This window comes from Mytilus californianus, unplaced genomic scaffold (genome assembly GCF_021869535.1).
Source record: "Mytilus californianus isolate M0D057914Y unplaced genomic scaffold, xbMytCali1.0.p SCAF_6, whole genome shotgun sequence".
Lineage (NCBI taxonomy): Eukaryota > Metazoa > Mollusca > Bivalvia > Mytilida > Mytilidae > Mytilus > Mytilus californianus.
Window position 1 is genome coordinate 76,257,373 of NW_026262712.1, and position 22,967 is coordinate 76,280,339.

Below are 22,967 nucleotides of genomic sequence, written 5' to 3' on the forward strand. Positions count from 1 at the left end.
AAGAAGATGTACGTTCCTCAAGTCAGCGTTATTAATCACGTTATTGTTAAAAGAGAGGCGAAAGATTCCAAAGGGATATTCAAACTCATAAGTCAATTATTAACTGACAACGCCATGGCAAAAAAAAGACAAATACCAAAAGACAAACAACTGTATTCAAAACACAACATCAAAAACTAAAGACTGAGCAACACGAACCCCCCTAAAGACCGGGTGTGTTCTGAGGTGCTCCGAAAGGGTAAGCAGATCCTGCTCCACATGTGGAACCCGTCGTGTTGCTCATGTAAGTACAAATCCGGTGATAATTCTAATGCGGTAGGTCACATTTGGGGAAAAGGAGGACAAGATTGTGGAACATATCCGTCGTCATCTGTGATACTGATATTCCATAACGGTCAACGAACTCGTGATGTCGTCGGTAAAATTTCGAGGGATGATTTCAACTTCACCACTTGGAACTCTTGGTTTAATAGCTTCCTTGTGAGCAGCAACCCTCTATCAAGGAAATCATTATAGGAAACGGAAGGCCTGGAATATTGTATCAACTGGGAGATATCTACTTCATATGCAGGCGCTGCTGGAATATGTTGCTACATAGAAATGGAAAGTTCACAATTGGAAGCTGAAATCATTTCTTTTGTTGTAAAGTTTTGTTTTCAACCGACCCTCATTGTCAATATTAAGATGTAAGTCAAGATATGAGGCAGAATTAACTATATCTGTCTAAATCGTCTAACATCTTTATATAACACAAAAAGGCCTATACAGACCAGACTAAATCGTCTAACTTATTTATATAACACAAAAAGGCCTATACAGACCAGACTAAATCGTCTAACATCTTTATATAACCCTAACGGGCTTATACAGACCAGACTAAATCTTCTAACATCACTATATAATCCAAAAGGGTCTATACGGACCAGACTAAATCTTCTAACATCACCATATAATCCGAAATGGCCTATACAGACCAGACTATATCTTCTAACATCACTACATAACCAAGGAGGGCATACATACAGACCAGTCTGAGAGTATAAAACCAAATAGCATATACAGACCAGCCCTAACCGTCCAACATCAATTTTGTCTGAGAGTATAAAGCTGAGGCATTTGCAACCCTACTTTTAGTTCAGTTCAAGATTTATTAACAGGAAATTTACAATTACAAACTTTCATTATATAAAGTTGATATTGACACTCTATGGTACAGGCTTTAAGTCACTCTTATATGACATACACTGTTAACCTGCATATGAATGTTCAGAGATTATTATGTAAGATATTGTGAAATTGAAAATCCCGCGAAAAGTTGAAAACAAAAGTGGTTACAACATGCCAGCGCAGGTGTATAAAGAATAAGCAACAACCGATAGATGTAAACAAAAATAAAGGATGAGGAGGGGGTGTATTTCGACTGTCAATGAAAAATGAGGTTATATTGAATAGAGACAAAATTTTGACTTACAACAGGCCATCTACCGACTTCAGGGATGACCATATTGTATACCTCAGTCAGCACATGAGGATTGTGAAGAATGTACAAACTAAAAATAACGATCTGGAATGATATTGGGAGCATCTAGTGGTTGGCATATCTTGCTTAATAATTAAGTTTAAAATACGTCACATCCGATTAAAAAATTGTAATTACTAGTATGCCACTCACCTTGTATTTATACATATCGCACAGCAAAACGGATGTAACTCTTTAGAAAAGTTTCTGTGTCAGTCAGTAATCGTGCTCTCACAAAGAAGTCATAATTTAATTTATGCAAGCCATTTATTTCAGAATCAACTCTGGAACCTTAACAATATTGAATATTTGACGCAGGTACGAGACCACTAAGGAAGGGAAATTCACTATTAGGAAATTGGAATCAATTCAAAAATAAAAACTGACTTTGATGTGTTTGTAGATGACGAGCTTAATATTTTGTAATTTTGTATAACACTACTATTTAAAGACCGTTTATATCGTGAGCTAAGAATTAAAGACTGGGCTTATTTCTTAAAAGTTTCTTAAGCTGCATTATATCTCAGCTTTCGGTATACACTTCAGACACTATATAAATAGTGTGCCACTATTAATCCATCATTCTGTCTCTGAGAAGGTCCTTCAAGGGCCGAAATCGTGTATACCGTATGAAACCAATCGCTTCGCATAGCATTGCAATTACACTTGATTAAATAAGCTCCAAAGTAATGTGCCCGGTTTGTTCGTACTAGAAAATTGACAAATAAAAATACATCAAAGATAGAGGTACATGTGACTCGAAACACTTGTCATTGACATTAGTTCACCATTCAAATAAATCTGTTTTATTTTTTGAAAAGAAGTTAACTGTTTGCGCTGCATCCCTTACTCTGAATATGGTTCCAGTAACCCAATGTATTAGTATGTTTGCACCCAGCTGGTCCTCCATTGTGCATCCGTGCATAACTCTCACAGTTATGTTGGCATCCATAATGATTGATGTACCTGGACATATAGTGTTGGACACACTGAGAAGCACAATGTTTATCTTTGGAGCATGCTTCTAAACCTGTTTGGAATAAAAAATCAGTTTAGTATACATGTTCGTCTTGGTATTCATGATAAACAACTTCTTGTTACGTTTTATAACCCCACCTCGGCGGAGGGGTATTAAGTGTTACGCTTGTCCGTCCGTATGTCAGTACGTACGTCCCAAATTTAGTTTCCGTTTTCTAACTTGAGTTTGTCTCAACCAAATGTTATGACACTTATACAAAATGCATATTACCATAAAACACAGAGCAAGGGCCATTTGTAGAAGAAACTAAAATGTAAAGAAGGTGTTATTCTGTAATTAGAAAAAAAAAATAGAGTGCACACGAGAAATGTCTCAACTGCTTTACTTATCATGATTAAATGTATGTTGAAAGTATGTAATATGAAGGTTTTACTACATTAAGTATCACACAAACTTATCATAATCAAAAATTAATGTAAATGAGGTGATGGTCAGATCCTGAAAGACAAACAGACATGTACACTTTACAATCATACTGTACACGAAATATAGTTTGCCTATTAGCCTTTTGCTAATAATATCTGAGAAACAGACCTACTTACAAAAATTGAACATTGACCAAGGAACTATGAAAATGAGGTCAAGGTCAGACAATATGTACAACATGCAAACATTCAATAAACCAAATGTAGTGACATATTGGTCATAGTATCTGAGAAACATATCAAGTTCAGATGAACCCTGCCAGACAGACATGTATACCTTACAATCATTCCATACACTTGACCTATTGCTTAAAATATATAATAAACAAACAAAACAATGAAACCCTTGACCAATGAACCATGAAAATGAGGTCAGGGTCAGATTAACCCTGACAGACAAACATGAACAACTTACAAAAATTCCATTGATGATCAAAGGGTATGTCAAAGAACGTCTATTTCTTTTTCTAAAATAAAAAGTTCATCGGAAGATTCCAAGACCTTGTTGATAAATATTCCGTATCAACTTCACAAATAATACATGATGGTCTTGAAATGTAAATTATATCAAATGACGTTGTTTATCGTCTAAATTACGTGTTATAGTGTTCTTTTTTATTTGTCTTTGTATATTTTTAACCTTTATTGTTTGGTCCATTTTGGTAATATCCTTTTGGCGTGGCTCGGTATTTATACATCCCGCCATTGTGTTATTATGTTATGGTAATTTTTTGTATTCTTGTCTTTCCTTTTTACTTATGTGCTTTGTCTATAGAGTGTCTTTATGCCTTTTGATCTTCTTTGTTGACATAGTTGTTTGTTTTATAGTCTTTAAGATTATAACACAATGTTGACTGCTGTACCCCAATTCTTTTTTACATACAATGTCTGTTAGTTTTGCTCACACATTGTTGTCAATATAATGGAGTTTTATGTGACTGTAATACAAGTGAGAGGTTTAGCTAGCTATAAAACCAGGTTTAATCCACCATTTTCTACATAAGGAAATGCCTGTACCAAGTCAGGAATATGACAGTTGTTTTCAAATCGTTTGACGTGGTTGAGATTTAAATTTTACCATTTAATAAGGGACTTTCCGTTTTGAATTTTCATTGGAGTTCGCTATTTTTTTATTTTTTTTTCATTTTACTTCATTTTCAATACACCAAATTTAGTTTATATATTGCTTACAATGTCTGATGAACGGACAAAGAAATGAAAACTTAACATTGACCAATGAACCACGAAAATGAGGTCAAAATCAGATGAAACCTGCCAGACATACATGTACACTTTACAATCATTCCAAACATCAAATATAGTTGTCCTATTGCATATAATATCTGGGAAATAGACCAAACTTGAAAAAAAAAACGTAACATTGTCCATTCAACCATGAAAACGAGGTCAAGGTCAGATGAAACCTGCTATTCGGACATGTACTCCTTACACTTATTTTATACACCAAATATAGTTGACCTATTGGGTATAGAATCTGAGATGTGGACCTGACCATGAAAACTTAACCTAGGTCAATGATCCATGAAATGAAGTCGATGTCAGGTGAACTTTTTCTGACGAACATGTTGACCTTTCAAGGATCTCATATACCAAATATAGCTATTCTTTTACTCATAACAAGTGAGTATTTCACATATGACAAAAACATTTTTGTCAAGCAGTCGCTGAATCATGAAAATGAGGTCAAGGATAATGGACATTTTACAGACAGAAACTTCGTATTATAAGGCATCTGCATACAAGGTTTATGAGCATCCAGGTCGTCTACCTTCAGAAATAAAAAATGTTCAACAAATTGTTCACGCCATCGCCACCACCGCCGGATAGTAACTTTTATGTCGCGCAGAAAGTCGCAGGCGCAACGAAAATAACTTACTTCCCCCTGGTTTTCCACAGTCTTCCCAGTAAACCTGTTTTATTTGCATGTATCCACAAGAATTCGAATTCACGTCCCATTTGCAAGCCAGTGGTCTGCAACCGGATTCCAACTAAAATATGATACGACAAATATACATTTTTCTTAAAGTCAACGTCCTTCCTTACGAGGTCGTTGTAGTCAAGAAGCTAAGTCCAATTTTTCATCAGAATTCTGCAAAATGTGGTAAAAGCATCACACTTGGTATATAAGCTCCTAGCACCATTCTAAGCAAAATAAGATATGGAGCCAACCTGAAAAAAATCAACTTCCGGTTTTTTCCAAGATGGCGGACAAAATTTCAAAAATCCTAAACTAAATATCAAAGAAACCGTACACAAGGTGGTAAAACAATGAAACTTTGTATATTATCTCTTTAGACCCTTCTAAACGAATAAAAATATAAAACCAATATGAAAAACTATCAACTTCCGTTTTTTTCAAAGATGGCGGCTGAAATAACAAAAATGTTAAAACAAGTCAAAAGGAAGTTGCAATATATACAAACAAATTATATCAGATGAGTACAATTGAAAGTAATATATACAGTAGCTGTTATATGCAATAATACGTTCATTCATCTTGTTTGTGTCGGTAAACCCTATACTCGCTGCAGTCCATCAGGCACAATCTCCACCACACTGGCTTAAAGCTGTATTCGGAAGGGCGGATTTGAAACCCTTGCATTGTCCTCGACAACCTTTCTTGCATCCACAGTGAACAAGCTCCTGTAGTGAAGGGGTTGCCTCTGCCAATATTGTCCAGAACGGGTTCTTACATGCCGTTGTCTTGCTTTTTCCAACCATACAAGTCTGGGGATCGAAGATCAGACTGTAAAAGCAAACACTGTATCCAAATCAATCCAGCTTGGTACACAGAACGTTTGGCATGTTGGAAAAGTGCATCTCGTTTTGGTGGTACAGACTCGATTGTTCTACCTTTATGTACAAAGAGCACTTTTCTAGCTTCATTTACACTGTTTGATTCACTTATCCGATGGTACAAAAAATCAAAATATCGCTCCAGCAATGGTAGAATTGAATCACGGCATATTGTACTTGGTTGGTCTGGCATCTGTCTAAAAGCAGCTGATACCTCGGGGAAAGTATTCCATGTATCCCATGCTGTTTCTTTCTTCGTCTTTCAAATGAAGATACAATGTCGAAACCTGTAAAGGCGTGGAATATGGGTAAAAGCCTATATTTAAGAGAACCCAAAGATTGTGCAATATCATGAATAGGATTGTAACGGAAATGTTTCCCGGTTGCAACTGCTATCCATATCTCATCAGCTTCTGTGTCCTTAAATACAGATTTAGCTTACACAATTACGTCTGTATCCACAGTTTTAACGCTGATCTTTTTAAAACCATCCCTAAATGCATCTGCAACGTGAAGCATAACTCTCGTAACAGTTTTGTCGTGTTTGCACGGTTGCAGTTTTCATTTGTCTATGTGTGCCTGGTTTGAAATCAAATTCTCTCTAACTGTAACTGCTGCTTCTGCCAACCTTTTTCGATAGAAACTGAAACAGCTCCCTTTTATTCTCATCAACCCGTAGAAAGCCATGCCAGTTCTAAGGGATATTTGTTTGAGCTTGAACTCGCCTTCAAATTCCCTTCCCTCATTTTTCTCTGATTGCACTTTTGAGAATTGGATCGTTATTTAAAACGATACTGTACACAATAAATAAATTATATATTAGCCTAAAAATTAAACAAAACAACACCAATATTAAAAAGGGGAACAATAGATGCAAGTACATGTATCAATTAAAATTTAGGATAAAAGATATGTTTCATCAGCATGATGTAAAATGAATCATATCAATCAATTATTATTTTACTCATAAAAAAACAATAAATACAAATTACAAACCGAACCACGCTTTTACGAACCGCGAATTACACAAATTCGAATATTTCAAAGTTCATGCACACAGGTTAGTTTAGTATTTACAACAGAGAATTCAATGCGTACTTATGCGTCCAAAATGAATATCACTGTGTTTAATTAACGTTTTTTTCTTGGGCATTTATTTTTTATCATTCATCTTCAAGTCTTTGAATATTTGGAATAAAAAAGAAGCATGTGAACGGTTTTTTTGTTTTTTTGTTTTTTGTTTTGACACGTTGAATCTCTTTATAAGGAACCGAATGGGAAATTATGCTAGATATAAGAAGATGTGGTATGAGTGCCAATGAGACACATATATATATCTTATGATATGTTATGATATGTTTTGATTATACCAAACTGTAAAAATAATAATTTAATGCGTAATTTACACAGAGGATGGAAGAATTAAAAGTACGAGGCAACTGTAATAATAGTAGATGCAATGGAATTATTTTGTATCACACAAATCCATAAAACCAAACATCATTTAGATGTAACCAAATTATTCGCACAGCTTTTCATAAATAAGAAAACCAGCAAAATATACTTTTGCAAAAGAAATGGAAAAAATGATTTCATGTGTTCAAAACATACACAATTCATGAAATAAATGCAACATGGCATCGTGAGTAACGTGAAAAGGCCAATAACTCTTATTTCCATTTGCATGATTTGTCATCTGCTTTATGCATACTTACATCACAAATACACTGCATACAATGCTTGGAAACTACTCCTGAAATTAGCAACAAAACAATAGATTTATGCAGCTGTAATCTATAATAAAATTGGCTTAATTTAATGACAATATCCACGAAAATATATTTTCAGCAGTATTTTTACTATGTAAATGGTTGTCAAATTTATATTTATGGACAAGTCTAGGCCATAAAAAAGAATATGTTTGTTTGCCCTAACCCTACCTACCCAGAAAATATCTGCCTTCTCCAAATCTTTTATTGTCCTGATGTGAAAAAGTTTTTTTTTAATCAGATAGGCACGAAGACTAAAAAATATCTGACACTTCAATTCCTCTTTGCCGAAGAAAAAAAAAAGAAAACGCCTACCTACCTACCCACTGTCTCTACCTTTGGGTAAGGTTTGGGCAAACCAAAATATTTTTAAGTGTAGCCCTATAATTAATTCTACTCAGTCGGCCAATAAATCGGAACACAGCAATAATTTCTCGACTAGACAAAAATCTGAAAAGTAGCAACTATAATAATTGACGATATTTTTTTAATTATGGCAGGCTTAAACTAGTTTAGTGAGTATTCAATCAAAACGTAACAAAATAAGAACTCATGGAACAAAGAAATGTGTTCTATATCAAAAAGTATACCTGTTGCAAAAGTTCCACTATGTGTTGATATACTGCAATGAGATGCGGTTGACGTCTGCAGTAAACTTCCAGCTACGTACGCTAGCTATAGGAAAAGTTGAATCCATATATATTTTATAGATATATAATTTAATTTTGGATGTAACACGCCTTCTGATTGGCTGAAAGTGTTTTGTCTATCAGCTCATAGATTTAATTTTGTCATGTGACCGTGACGTCATCAACGTTTTTATCATGATTTACACCTTTTTAGAATTAAATTATAAGGAATGACTGTAATATGTTTTCTGTCTATTCGAAATAACCTAAAAAATGTGGTAAAAACTTTTAAATAACACGCTACGCGGGTTATTCAGTGTGCACCACATTTTTTATGTTATTTCTTCATAGACAGAAAAAATATTACAGTCATTCCAAGGCCGTAACTAGGCATATTATTTTAGTGAGTCAGAACTAATAGCAGAGCGAAGCGAGGCGAAAAATTTTGGCAGGGGGTCTGGGATAGATGGTGTAAAATCCTGCATTCTGGGCATTTACAGAGAGCTTGACATCGTTTTTATTTTTGGACACTTTTTATATATTTTTCATATTTTAAGACATGTACTAACACCAAATTTTTAACAACTTTATCTAAATTTATATGTCAGATAAACATCCAAATATCAATTTGAGTCTGCCGCCAGAACACAGAACAAACATCGACTCAGTAGCAATTGTTATTCAAATTGGAGTTTGCCAATTTTTCTATGGCCGGTTTCGTCAAATCGTTTCAGAATAATTGGTCTGCTGACCTCCTTATCGCGATGAACATGGAGCATGGCAAGACCCCACAGTCTCTCGCCACTCATGCATGCTCTTTCCCAAGTTTTCAGTCGTCTCAGGGCAGAAAAAAAACGTTCACAGCAAACACTCGTCACTGATATTTTAGATCGAGAATCGAATAATGAAGGGGGTAGGAGGGGGTCCGATCCCGAAATCCCATATTAAAAGAAACGAAATTCCGTAGTCCCGAATTAGAAAACACGAAATACCGTTTAAAAGGTCCTACCGTTCCTCAATAATGTCAAAATTGGATGACGGGATGTTCTTAAAAATTTTAAGGTAAAAGAAACATGGATAAAAACTAATCCATGCAGGTTTCATATTATTTATATTTTGTTTATCTGTAAAGAGAACGAATAAAGTTGGGGAAATGAATACGCAGGACTGCTACCGTGCGGGTGCCCAAGTACTTGATTTGTCAGTCTATTTATTGTTTTTGGATTAGTTCCATTGAAAATATATTCAATACTCGAACTCTTAACACCTGTTGTAATCACAAACAACATCTGTTAGTTCACTAGAACTATTCCTTCCTCACCTTCAGTATCGCTTTTCGTTTTTCTGCATGAGCCTGTTTTAACCAGAGATAGGATCCATGATGATTACCGTTACTAGGTTAATGTAATCGAGAAACCCGGTGAGATGTTTAAGAGCAATTTAAAAGGAACGATGTGACTCAAGTTATAGAAGAAATTAAGGTTGAGACAGAAAAAACAAATGACTATATTTCGTATTTAAATACCATAAACAAATACACAAAAAAAAAATTCAGTGTCGAAATTTTAGTGAGGCAATTGCCTCGCTTGCCTCAATGGTAGTTACGGCCTTGCATTCCTTAAATACAGTTGATAAATTTTTCATATATATATATATATATATATATATATATATATATATCATATAATTATTTCTTTGACTGCATCGTACGATCCTTTACGAAAGACAATTTAGCTAATCTGCAATCAATTCCATACCTATGTATCATGTACTGTGTTACAACTCTAGATTCTATTGACGAGGAAAGGTAACACTAGGCTACCGAAAGCTGAATTTTTAGTTGGCCGAGTGGTCCAGATCGCTGGACACAGTGCAGGCGGTGTTGTCTCGATATCCCAAAAGCATGAATTCGAATCCCGGCGAGGGAAGAACAATTTCGCAAATTTGCAGATTTAACATTATTGTGCGGATATTTAGAGTAATTACATATATATATATATATATATTTAATTTTGGATGTAACGCGTCTTCTGATTGGCTGACGTTGTTTTTTGTTATCAGCTCATAGACATAATTTTGTCATGTGACCGTGACCGCTTCAACGTTTTTTCATGGTTTACTACTGTTTAAATGGAACTTAGAATTAAATTATAAGAAATGACTGTAATATTTTTCTGTCTATTCGAAATAACATAAAAAATGTGGTGCACACTTTAAAATAACCCGCTACGCGAGTTATTCAGTGTGCACCACATTTTTTATGTTATTTCTTCATAGACAGAAAAAAAAATTACATTCATTCCTTGTATAATTTAATTTTGGATGTAACGCGTCTTCTGATTGGCTGACGTTGTTTTGTTTATCAGCTCATAGACATAATTTTGTCATGTGACCGTGACGTCATCAACGTTTTTTTACGGTTTACTCCGGTTTAAAATGGTATTTAGAATTAAATTATAAGAAATGACTGTAATATTTTTTCTGTCTATTCGAAATAACATTAAAAATGTGGTGCAAACTCTAAAATAACCCGCTGCGCGGGTTATTCAGTGTGTACCCCATTTTTGATGTTTTTTCTTCATAGACAGAAAAAATATTACAGTCATTCCTTAAATAATTTAGGGATGTCAACTCGGTGAAGATTTACTAATCGAGTACTCGTTAGATTTACATAGCGATATTCGAGTACTCGCTGGGAAAAACATCTACAAAATGCAAACACAAAATTATACCCATTTTACGTATTGTGGGTCGTTGTCTTATGGACGTAAAACCCACAACATTATTACAAAGGAATAGGTTAAGCCTCACAAATTTTATATCATAATTAAAAGCTCATTTACTGCATGCACTAATTATGTAAACTGGCAATAATCTAATCAATCAATTAACATACATCTACAGAAAAATTTTTACTCAAACAACTTTATTTGTGAATCGTTAAAGACACATTTTATGATCAACAAAGGGGTGATGATAAGAACTTATTGATGCCTTTAACCATTCTAGGGTCGACACAGGGTCAACGAATTTGTTCTTATTTAAAAATATCATCCTTTCAACTTTTTCTGAGACGAGTCTATTTCTCGACTTGGAAAGGTGCTCTTGTTCATAGATATAAGAAGATGTGGTATGAGTGCCAATGAGACAACTCTCCATCCATAGCCTGTATCTGTTGGAGGGAATTTTAAATGACAATTCAACGCAAACATTCGAAGCGTATTTTAATTTTGATTAATTTTTATTAATATATAATTTCCACGGAGGCGCTGTTAACAAAACTATTTTTTTCCTTAAGAAAGCAACAACATTCTAACAGAAACCGATCAGTCGAGTATCATTTTGGTATTCGATACTCGGTACTACCGAGCGATACTCGAGTACTCGAGTATTCGTTGACACCCCTAATATATATATACAACTCGTCTAAACATCAGCCCAACAAATTAGATCTGTAAATTTGCTTTCGCAAATTTTTTGTTCTTCCCTCGCCGGGATTCGAACTCATGCCTAGGTGGTCGTGTGGTCTAGCGCATCGGATACAGTGCAGGCGATTTGGTGTCACGATATCTCAGTAGCGTGAGTTCGAATCCCGGCGAGGGAAGAACAAAAAATTTGCGAAAGCAAATTTACAGATCTAACATTGTTGGGCTGATGTTTAGACGAGTTGTATATACAGAATGTACACAGCCATGTATCACCATCACTGCTGGTGATCCGATGGATAAATCTGCTGTAGAGTTGTCACTGGTTCAGATGTACTTATATATATATACAAGTCTAAATTGAAAACAACGTTCAAACCTATGATTGCGTTGGATAAAAACCGCTATTTTTATACGTGTGCATGCAAAACAAATTTCTTGGTAGAGGGGTCTATATATATGTGTGTGTGTGTGTAGGACTCTGAACCGCAATGGTGGCGCTGAAGTGCGTTTTTGATCATGCGGAAGTGCGTTTTTGATCATGCTGAAGTGCGTTTTTGATCACGCTGAAGTGCGATGGTGACATTGTGACGCTATCTTGTTGATAGCTAGTGCGTTGGTGGGAACGCTGAAGTGCGATGGACTACATAAACTATATTTTCAATGCTTTTGATGTCGTTGTAAAAGTCAAGATAGTTTTTTTTCGAGTTTTTAAGTTAAAAAGGGGCTTATAAACTTTCAATACTACGGGGAGTGGTTGGTGGAGAGGGAAAAGTTAACCTTCTGTAGCGGATTTTTTTTTTTTCGAAATCTTCAAAAGGTTCTTTTTTACGTGCGATTGAGCGTGACATTCTCTAAATACATAGGATTCAGCAGACATACTCTCCGTATTATAATATTACGGTAAACGAGGAACTCATGAAAGAAATCAAGTAAAGATTGAATTTTAAAGCAGAAAATCTAAGAGGACGATCCATCTCATTTAGTATGCAACTGTATCTATCATAACAACTGGTAGAGGACTCGAACCTTCTTTATAACAACAAAGGAAGAGACGATGCAAACGACCTTGAAGAAATTTTCAATACCACAGGTGGAGACAGAAATTTATCAATATCAACCACGAGGAGTATAACAACTGCTGCTACGAGTTTAAACTATCACAAAAATATTTCAGTAAACGGATAGTACACAAATAGAAGACAAACAGTACTATACACCAATTTCTAAGAATTTATCTATGTGATGTTAGGAACAATATCATACCAGCCAATCGCTACTAGAGAGATAGCAACTACAGAACCTCAATTCAGTGAGCCCGAATCTCAAAACGAAATTATGTTTTACCATAAAGATTCGTCCTATTCTTACAGAGACAGATACAATCAGTTACCAATACACAACTGTGTGACTACCCGAAGGATAAAACAGAAGTGACTATTAAATCACGCACGAACAATATTACATTTTCTAGCAAAAGTTGCAATATTATCTATGGACAGTAATTTAATTCGTATATATTTGTATTCACATGTACGGTAAGATTGTTGCTTTTACTATATTTCTCTCTCTACTAAAACACTAGTTAAAAAGAATAAAAGAAAAACACTTAAAATAAGTAAATAAATTATTTGTATAAACAAAAATCAAATTTGAATATTTCTGAACGAAATTAAAAAAAAAAATGTGACATGTCATGCAATTCAAATACAATTTTTTATATAACTTTACTGTTAGATACATGTGTCCCTTGTGGTGATTGCTTTTTCATAGCAAATTGCAATGGTAAAAGATGAAAGTTTAACTGAATCTTTTTTTTTTTTATCTATATCACGGTGACACAAAAAACCGAATTCAACATTCAAACGAAAAACTATATTAATCCAAATTTCTTTATAAATTTTAAATTCATGATCAGTTTTGACCATTTTGGTCAATAAATTTGCATTACTGCATAACACACATAAGTATAATTTGTAATATTAACTAAATACGAATAACTGACCAACTGATTGCTCTCGTGATTAATATCTGATATAAAAAAAATATATTGAATAGTTTGACAAAAAGGGATGAAACAATCGGAAGTTTAACAAGTAAATAATATATATGATAAAAAAAAAAATATATATATAAAATTATATTCTTAAAAAATTGATTGCCTATTCCTTACTAAAATAAAATTCTGAAGACCTTTCAAACGATGCACCTATTCCTCCAGGACAATTTTTTGAGATAACTCTCATTCATTCAGACTTATTCATAAAGATTCCCAGGTCTCTACATTACCAACTATTAATAACATTGCATACATAAGACACCGTTGCGAAAAAATATAGGGATAAAACAGAGACAATGTCCATATTTCAAATACATCTATGAGTACCTATTGGAAGGTACATTACCTGATACTATAGATAAAAAGAAAAATATTCCTTATGAAAGCATGCAGTATGAAATGCTTAATGAAGTTTTATACCACGTTTTTCAACCCCGCACTAAACAAAAAACAAAAAGGGGAGAAGTGTTATTACAAATTGCAGTACCAGAAGAATTACGAAATAGCATATTAATTGTATTTCACGATCATTCTTGCCACCTAGGTGTTATAAAAATTATGAAGCTATAAAAGCTAAATATTATTGGCCTTGCATGTATCAATAAGTTTACAATTACGTGACATCATGTAAAACATGTCAGGAAGTAAAATCAAGTCCACAAATGCGAGCGCCCTTACATCCTATGCCAGTGGTAAACGTTTTCGAACGTATTCATGTCGATATCCTTGAAGGATTATACAAATTCCGTTCTGGGAATTCAGTTATCCTCTTGGTCACAGACAGTCTGAGTCACTGGCCGGAGTGCTTCCCCCTGAAAAATCAGTAGGCGAAACATATAGCAGACGTGCTATATAAAGAAATCTTCACAAGATATGGTTCCCCGTTACACATAATGAGGGAACATACTTCTTATCGCTACGAGTTAACTTTGTGAGGTATTGTAGCTGGAAGTTATACTGGCTCTATTCACCCGCAAACGAACTCATCATGCGAAAGAGTAAATTCACATTAGCCCTGTCCTTGAAAGCGTTATGCTCCAATGGATACATTGGAATAGGACACGTGGGATGAAGTGTTGCCTAGTGTTATGATGGCATTTCGAATGACGCCAGTCACCCAATCCATAGGATATTCGCCTTATTATGTCCTATTTGTGAAAGAAATGACTTTACCTATCGATACTCAATTGATCCCCACACAAAAAAATGGAAAAAGCACCCAAACAGTTCATTGATGAAATGATTAAAAAGGTCAAAATTATCCATGAAACGGCTAAAGAGAATATGAAAGAGGCGCAATTAAAAAGTAAAATATATTATGATAAAAAGTCAAAGATTCCAAAATTTGTAGTTGGAGATCATGTTTATTTAAAAATAATGAAGATTCGGTCCGGTAAGAAAAAGAAACTGGAACCGAAATGGATGGGCCCTTATTACATAGTACGGTACGGATCAAATGATACGTACAAAATATGTGAACTGCAGTCACATAAATTGATGAAACCGTTAGTTCATGCTAATAGGTTAAAACCGTACAAAGATCCACAAGATTACAGACCACAGGCTGATAATCATTCGGATCTGCGTATTGATGATAAGACTGACGACAAAAATGAATCAGACACACCAGTCTATTCAAAAGCTGCGTCAGATCAATCAGTACAGAAATCACAGACACGTGATACTGGTATAAATAAACAAAGAGGTCCGGGTACACAGTTATCGTCCTTTGATTTTCGTTGTCCACGAATATAGTCCCTAGTGTGGACAGTGTGTTACTTGTCGATTTTTTTTATACCCCTTCCAAATTTATTTCTCCATGTTTTATGACTCAAATAGTAAGTAGGGGGGTGAAATGACACTGTAAAAAAATTTGGGTCATGAATTTTAAAGTAAAGTAGTGATTTGGTCCAGCTGAAAAATGTTAAAAATTAGCACTTCGGAAGCTGTCAGAAGATTTGAAGACCCCCTTAACATGAAATTGTCCATATTTTGAGTTAGAGCCGATGAAGTTTTCTATAATTTTGATATAATTTGTCCCAAAAGTAGTACAACACACTGTAAAAATATAATTGAGAAAGCGCAGGTGGGATTTTTTTAATTTTCATTTATTGTCTAAAAGAAATGCACTACGAAATAACTGTGTACTCGGACCTAAGAGGTGAAATCAGGAAATATAGAATCTGTACTTTGGCAACTCCCCTGAATGATTTGATGGTGTCAATTTATCAAATAGCATAAAACTAAAGGATTTAAACTTTTATTTGATAGAATTTCTGCAAAAATGACCAATTTTGGCATTTTATGGTCAAAATAAGCATTTCATAGCTTTTTCAATTTTGATGCATAAGTGGCATTCTGACTTTCTATCTGACAGGTTTTTATGTGTCAATATTTGTGTTTCTATGCTTCAATCCAGTTGTATTACTCATTTGTGAACTCTGAATCTACAGAAAAGAAGATTATCTCGGACAATATGTGCAAAATGTGTTGTATATATGATCCTCGTCTTAACGCCCTGTTTGGATCAAGTTAAATGTGAGGAGCTTGGAACAAAAAAGTTGAAGTCCATTATAAAGACCTAACTAAATTTGTATAAAAAGCACTTAACAATGTCTTTTGTACCTGTTTTATGTCACATAATATCTTTCTTTTCTTCTGTAGGATAGCAAGTGGTTCAAATATAAGCCTGTTGAGACTAAAATTGCATGCATGTTTTTCACTAAAAAGTGAAAAATCTTTGTATCAGACCATACTGTCTGCAAAAAAAGTTGAATGCAAGAGTCTTTTTGTGCTCAGATTTATTGTATCATGTCACCTGAGTATAGAAATGATAGAAAAGACACAAAATTTTATTTCCTATAGCTTCAATATGCATTTTTAAATGTAAATATGTGATACGGCCTAAATTGACCCTAAATTATTTTCAGTCTTACTTGGCCTAAGACCCTTTTAAACTAATGTGATATGTTATTTGTAAGTTTTCTTTCCATTTAAAGTACATTAAATACATATGTAAGGATTATTTATAACCAAAAAGCTTTACAAATTTAAAATTGCTGGAAAATATTACATCTTCATGTAAGGCCCCCCTTCATTGGAAAACCTCCATTTTTAGCCACAGGCTCATATAAATTTGACTTTTTAATAATTATGATTAGTCTGATAAATCAAATGAGTACTCTATTGCTTTTAATACATAATATATTATATATTAAGGCATTTCAAAAGTATTTTTTTGCAATATTTTAATTTTTTAAGCCCCAAATGTTGATAGTTGAAAATTTTCAATTTTAACGTCTAAATTTAATACGCAAAGTTGAATATAGAATTAGTCATATTGTCTATAATATAAATCCTATTACCATGAAACTTTGTAAGCAGTCTTATAATTTAATAAGCTTTGGTCATACCAAGTTTCATTAAGATTGGTCAACTTTTTCTACCCTACTAGGTCCGGGTACACAGTTATCGTCCTTTGATTTTCGTTGTCCACGAATATAGTCCCTAGTGTGGACAGTGTGTTACTTGTCGATTTTTTTTATACCCCTTCCAAATTTATTTCTCCATGTTTTATGACTCAAATAGTAAGTAGGGGGGTGAAATGACACTGTAAAAAAATTTGGGTCATGAATTTTAAAGTAAAGTAGTGATTTGGTCCAGCTGAAAAATGTTAAAAATTAGCACTTCGGAAGCTGTCAGAAGATTTGAAGACCCCCTTAACATGAAATTGTCCATATTTTGAGTTAGAGCCGATGAAGTTTTCTATAATTTTGATATAATTTGTCCCAAAAGTAGTACAACACACTGTAAAAATATAATTGAGAAAGCGCAGGTGGGATTTTTTTAATTTTCATTTATTGTCTAAAAGAAATGCACTACGAAATAACTGTGTACTCGGACCAAGAGATAACAAAATTTTGATAAGAAATCATACAATACACCTGATGGTACTAAAAATAGTAACAACGATACATCAACAGAGAACACGTGGTTTGAAGTGACTAAATTATTAAAATCCAAATTAATATCGGGTAGAAGACATTACTTGGTACAATGGTCAGACGGATCTACCCCCACTTGGGAACGAAATGGTAATGTTTCAGACGCACTTAAACAAATATATATTCAACCGTGATTCAAAATCGTTTTAAGAAGAAAACGACAATATTAAACATTGCACATGTATTCTATTCAATCTCATTCGTTGGAGGAACTGTCTAAGAGGAAGACTTTCAGCGTAGTGACAAAATTACTTTCTCCCGAAAACGTTATGTTGCCTATAATTTTGAAGTTACGGTACCTAACTTCGATCCTTTTATATTGTAGGCATGGCAAGGGTTATAGGAGTGATGTTACTACGTTTGTTAAGTGTACCTCTCAGTTCTGACCTTTTCAATGGGTGATGAAAAGGGTTAACTTTTGCAATATTAGGTCTGTTTTAGAAAAATATAACTCGAGACGTAATATAATGTGTCTCTTATAAAAGAGTATAATTCAAGATTAGATAATAAAGCAAGAACATATTTAACCTAGATCCCGAGTAGTACGAACTCTTAATTGATGTCCAAAAGAATTAAGTATGGAATTGAAAATTATATTAATAAAATTGAGAATGGAAACGAGGAAAATGTCAAGGAGACACAATCACAATCAATGAGCAAAAATAAGAGCCCAAGGCCACATGCTCATAGTCTACTCGAGTGGGCAAAATGATTAAATCACTCTAAATAAAAGATGTTTATACATTGTAGCAATTGCAGCATATCCTTTTCGTTTTTGTTGTAGTCGTTTAACTAAAAGAAAAAATATTAAAAGCGTAGTCGACGAAGATATTTAAAAAAAAGTAAGCGATAAATACATAATACAATTTAGAGATTGAAGTGCAACCTATATAAATATATGAGATTATAATAGAAAATAATTTGTCAGACAATTAAACATGCGTTGGTACTTTGTTGATAAGAACGTAATGTAAGATGGTCAGAAATATAAACATATGTTTTGATAAAGAATCAAGAGTACAATACATTTTTTTTTTGGCACGCGAGAACAATCAAGAAACGTTATTCTAAACATTTGCCTTCAGAAACAGGTTGAGATTTCTGAACAATCTATCATATAGACAAATAGTTAGATTAACTTCAATAACAGATCAGATTATAATGATAACCTATATATTCTTAACACAGATTTTATTACAGTTCTAACGCACACAAAGGTGAGTAGAGAAATAAACGAATTAAAAATAATAATAATAAAAAAAAAAAAAAATCAATTTAGTAAGATAAAAAAAAAGGAAATAAATAAAAAAAAAAAATGTAAAAATTATATTAAACTGGAGGAATTCATACGATCAAGTCCGATCTTATAAATAAATAGTCAAAAATTACTAAAAATAAAATCATTAGTATAAACTTTATAACAAACATATTAACTTAAATTCACTGAGGTACAAATGACTAAGAGAGAGAGAGAGAGAGAGTGATTTTTTTTTTATTCCCTTACATGTGGAGTACATAAAACACGGATCTCCATATGACTCATTGTCGCGAGTTGGAGTACATCCAGAGACAGATCTCCAATATTTCGCAGGTGGACCTCAGTTCCACAGAAGAGGATCGGCACCGTTTGATTGTTAAAATTTATTATGATTGTGCATGCATTTTATATTTTTATGTAAGATAAGATAATTTTATTGGTTCAAAATCCAAAAGTATAGGATTGTTACCAAGACTTATGTATGTGTATGTATTTATGTTTCATTTATTGCCAGAAAATTTAAATAGATAAAAATTACCTTACACAAAATAAATAGGATATTAATAGTGTCAAAACAAAAATGTTATAAAAAAAATGAAATCAGGAGATTTCAAACTTAACAAGGGGGTAATGTTATGAAAGGATTTAGGACGCTTTTAGAAATAATTGGAAATTGAAATAAAGTAGATCTTAGTAGAGCAAAAGTATGTGTTTCTAGTTTATCAAGATAGTTAAAAGTAAATTGAATATAAATTTCAAATAATTCGTTGATATAAGAAGAAAATACATAAGTTAAATAGAACAAGATTCATAAGAATAACGAACTTTATCTTAGATGCAAGATAATCAGTAATAGTACAAAGACAAGAACCTAATTAAATAAGTTATTTGGCACGCGTAAAGAAGGTTATTAGGTTGCCGGACAGATGTATGTCGAATTGCTGTTACATCCAAGGTTATAACCATATTCTCAGATTCATGAATATTCAGTAATACATTAAGGCACACGAGAATGTTATTAATAACCAATCAAACAGCTGAGATACGAAGATTGATGTATACAAGATAATAATTAAAATTTAACAAATTTTTAATTATCTTTTATTATTAAGATCAGAAATTAAAATTCTTCATAAACTATTATTCTTTTTAATTTTAGAAAACATAATGCTGATGCTTTTCATAAACAAATAAATGCATTTTGCATATTATGAAGTAATAAATGTTTTGGCAGCAAATTCCATCGTTTGCAAAAGAAGCTCAATTTCGGCTGGGGAACAAGAATGTCGGGTATTCAATAGTGACTATAAAAGCAAATATAAGTCTACTGCCCGTACTATCCTTGTTCCTACCAGCAAATTGAGTTGTCTTATTTATTTCATTAAAAAGGTAAGTTATATACTGTTACTTAAACTTATTTATAGAAAGAAATTAATTGCTATATAATTCAATAAATATAAATATAAATATATATATTCAGATATAGCATTTAAGTCATTGCGTTTCATGAGGTTATTCACTCATGTATAACAAATAGAATGAACGTAGTTTACAAGGTAATTCAAGCAATATTTGAAATAGAAATACATGTGTTATTGTCAACTGATAATGTTATTTATTGTTAATCTGTATGATTTATGCACTGCGATATTTTATGATCAAAAAGAAAAGAAAAGAATAATTAAACTATCCTTGTTCCTACCAGCAAATTGAGTTGTCTTATTTATTTCATTAAAAGGGTCGGAAGGCGCGAGTCCGACTCTCGCTGCCAAGCCAGTCCATAACAACGACATGTAGTCCCCAGATGCCCAGACATCTTTCTACCTACAAGAACTGTAGAAGAACATAACAAACGAGAGAAGGGAAATCACCATCATGTTTATCAATAGAGAAGTCCTAAAGCACAATCATAGTCCCACCTTAACAAGTGTTCACCCTGTGAAGTATACAACAAATAGGACCATAAAAACCGTCACAACACAAACATAGACAATAATGAATGCAAATTTAACTACTAACTAGTAAACAAATCTTCTTCACATAGGCTTAATAATTGAATATCTGTAGATATATATATACAAGTCTAAATTGAAAACAACGTTCAAACATATGATTGCATTGGATAAAAACCGCAATTTTTATACGTGTGCATGCAAAACAAATTTCTTTGTAGAGGGGTCTAAATACAGCACAAACAACATTTTCCAAAAGACCAAAAAAGTGAAATAGTATATTTTAACAAAACGCATTTGACTAGCAGGTCAAACAACGGATGTTCTTTAACCCTGCTGACTGCCATGGCGATTGCCAAATAAACGGATCACAGATGTAACACAATGGATCTTAATTATATTAATTTAATACCAAACAGATAACAATAAACTTGCGGAAAAGATGGTATACCGCAAACATGAGGTGCAAACATTTGTACACCATATCCGGATTTCGACAATTAATGTCTCTTCAGTGATGTTAGGAATCGAAACGGTATTTGGTAGGCCATATAATTTACCTCAATTTGGGATTGACTCTTGAATTTTGAAGATTCGAAATAGGATGAACGGATCATATAAACCCGAAGGCAAATATAATACAAGCCCAAACGAAAAAATATAAACAAGTCTAAATTGAAAACAACGTTCAAACCTATGATTGCGTTACATAAAAACCGCAATTTTTATACGTGTGCATGCAAAACAAATATATATATATATAATCGATCTATATATTATATATAATGACGACCTTAACAAATGTTCAGAGAATCGAAAATATATCTGATAAGAATATACGGTTAAGAATATTTACCTTTACAGGATTCCTTCATTGAGGTAAAGTCAGTAGTCAGTATTTGCAAAATATTACATAAATTATCGGGAACGGAGGTATTTTGTTTTTATCAAATAGCAAAGTCTTTTATTTTCAGATGTTTTGCTGTGTACACAAACACTCGAGTCCAATAATAAATGAAGTATATTTCCTATTTAATTAAATTTATCGATGTAATACCTGTCCATGTACATGTTGAAGTTGGTACCACGTGTATCCGTCTGCTGTATGAATGCCACCATTGAATTTATAACATTCGCCGGAATGTACCTGTCCAATTATATGACCATGTATACTGGCTGCAAAAATGCAAGCATTGCACATGATATTGTCAATTATTTTCAACAACAAAAATTACTTCAAGTTGGTTACGTTTTTTTTTTTTTTAAATACTCTTTCTTTCTTGGTAAAGTAAATAAGACGGAAAGGAAGATCTTTATCGCAGCCTGTATTTAATAGCTGAAAGAACATAACCAATGGTAAATAAATATACGTTTTTATCGTATAAGTGTAACCAAAAATTGATTGCAAATTGTCATATTTATACCACGAAATACTATTTTGTACCATGATCATAATTATCAATTAAAGATGTCGCATCAAGCCGGGTGTCGATTGAAAAAGAAAAGCGTAGACGTCGAAACCGTTAAACGTAAAATAAGTTCTATGAAATGACCTTACACGTGAAGCTAAAATATAACAGAATATATAGTGATCATAGTAAACTTCAAACATATTATACATATACGTATGTCATTCAAATGATTACTAATGAAATGGAAATGCTAATGTTCCATTGCAGTGAACATATAATTTTGTTCATCGTACTCCTTTCATCATTTAATTCAAGTTAATGTAATACATTTGTACCTGTATGTCTTGCATTAACGGTGCTACCAGTAACACAGACACATGTTCCTGTTGCAATGTGACCAGAGATAGACCCTCTGGCTATGGCTACGATTACGCTAAATATCAGAAAATATCCGAACATTTTGCTGTCCTTTGTTCCAATGAACTATCTGACTGATAAACTGTCTCTATATTGGTCTCATGATTACGTGACTAATCTTATCTTGTGTGGTTTTTTTTTATGACATGAACCCTCATACGAAATGTCAAAGAAAAATTTATTTTTGAAAAAAGATGTTAAATTACAGTAACTGAATAATAATTGAAAAAATCTAAGATATA

At 33.2% G+C, this 22,967-nt stretch overlaps 1 protein-coding gene across 1 annotated transcript; it reads right to left on the reverse strand.

Annotated features, from left to right (window-relative positions):
• Positions 1 to 2,220: 2,220 nt before the first annotated feature.
• LOC127704819 (lysozyme 3-like) lies at positions 2,221 to 22,767 on the reverse strand. The gene is made up of 6 exons (XM_052209043.1): positions 22,644 to 22,767; positions 21,954 to 22,072; positions 8,160 to 8,244; positions 7,516 to 7,553; positions 4,881 to 4,992; positions 2,221 to 2,549 (listed from the first exon to the last, which is right to left on the reverse strand). Exons 1-6 carry the CDS (start codon positions 22,765 to 22,767, stop codon positions 2,344 to 2,346), a joined length of 684 nt encoding a protein of 227 aa, XP_052065003.1. The 3' UTR covers positions 2,221 to 2,343.
• Between the last annotated feature and the right edge of the window lie 200 nt (positions 22,768 to 22,967).

Excerpts from the sequence above, each read along its gene's own strand:
- LOC127704819 (XM_052209043.1), bottom strand. The coding sequence starts at position 22,767 with ATGTTCGGATATTTTCTGATATTTAGCGTAATCGTAGCCATAGCCAGA. Across the intron at positions 22,073-22,643 it reads CGTTAATGCAAGACATACAG|CCAGTATACATGGTCATATA; the intron begins GTACAAATGTAT and ends GCATTTTTGCAG. Across the intron at positions 2,550-4,880 it reads CTGTGGAAAACCAGGGGGAA|GTTTAGAAGCATGCTCCAAA; the intron begins GTAAGTTATTTT and ends TATTCCAAACAG.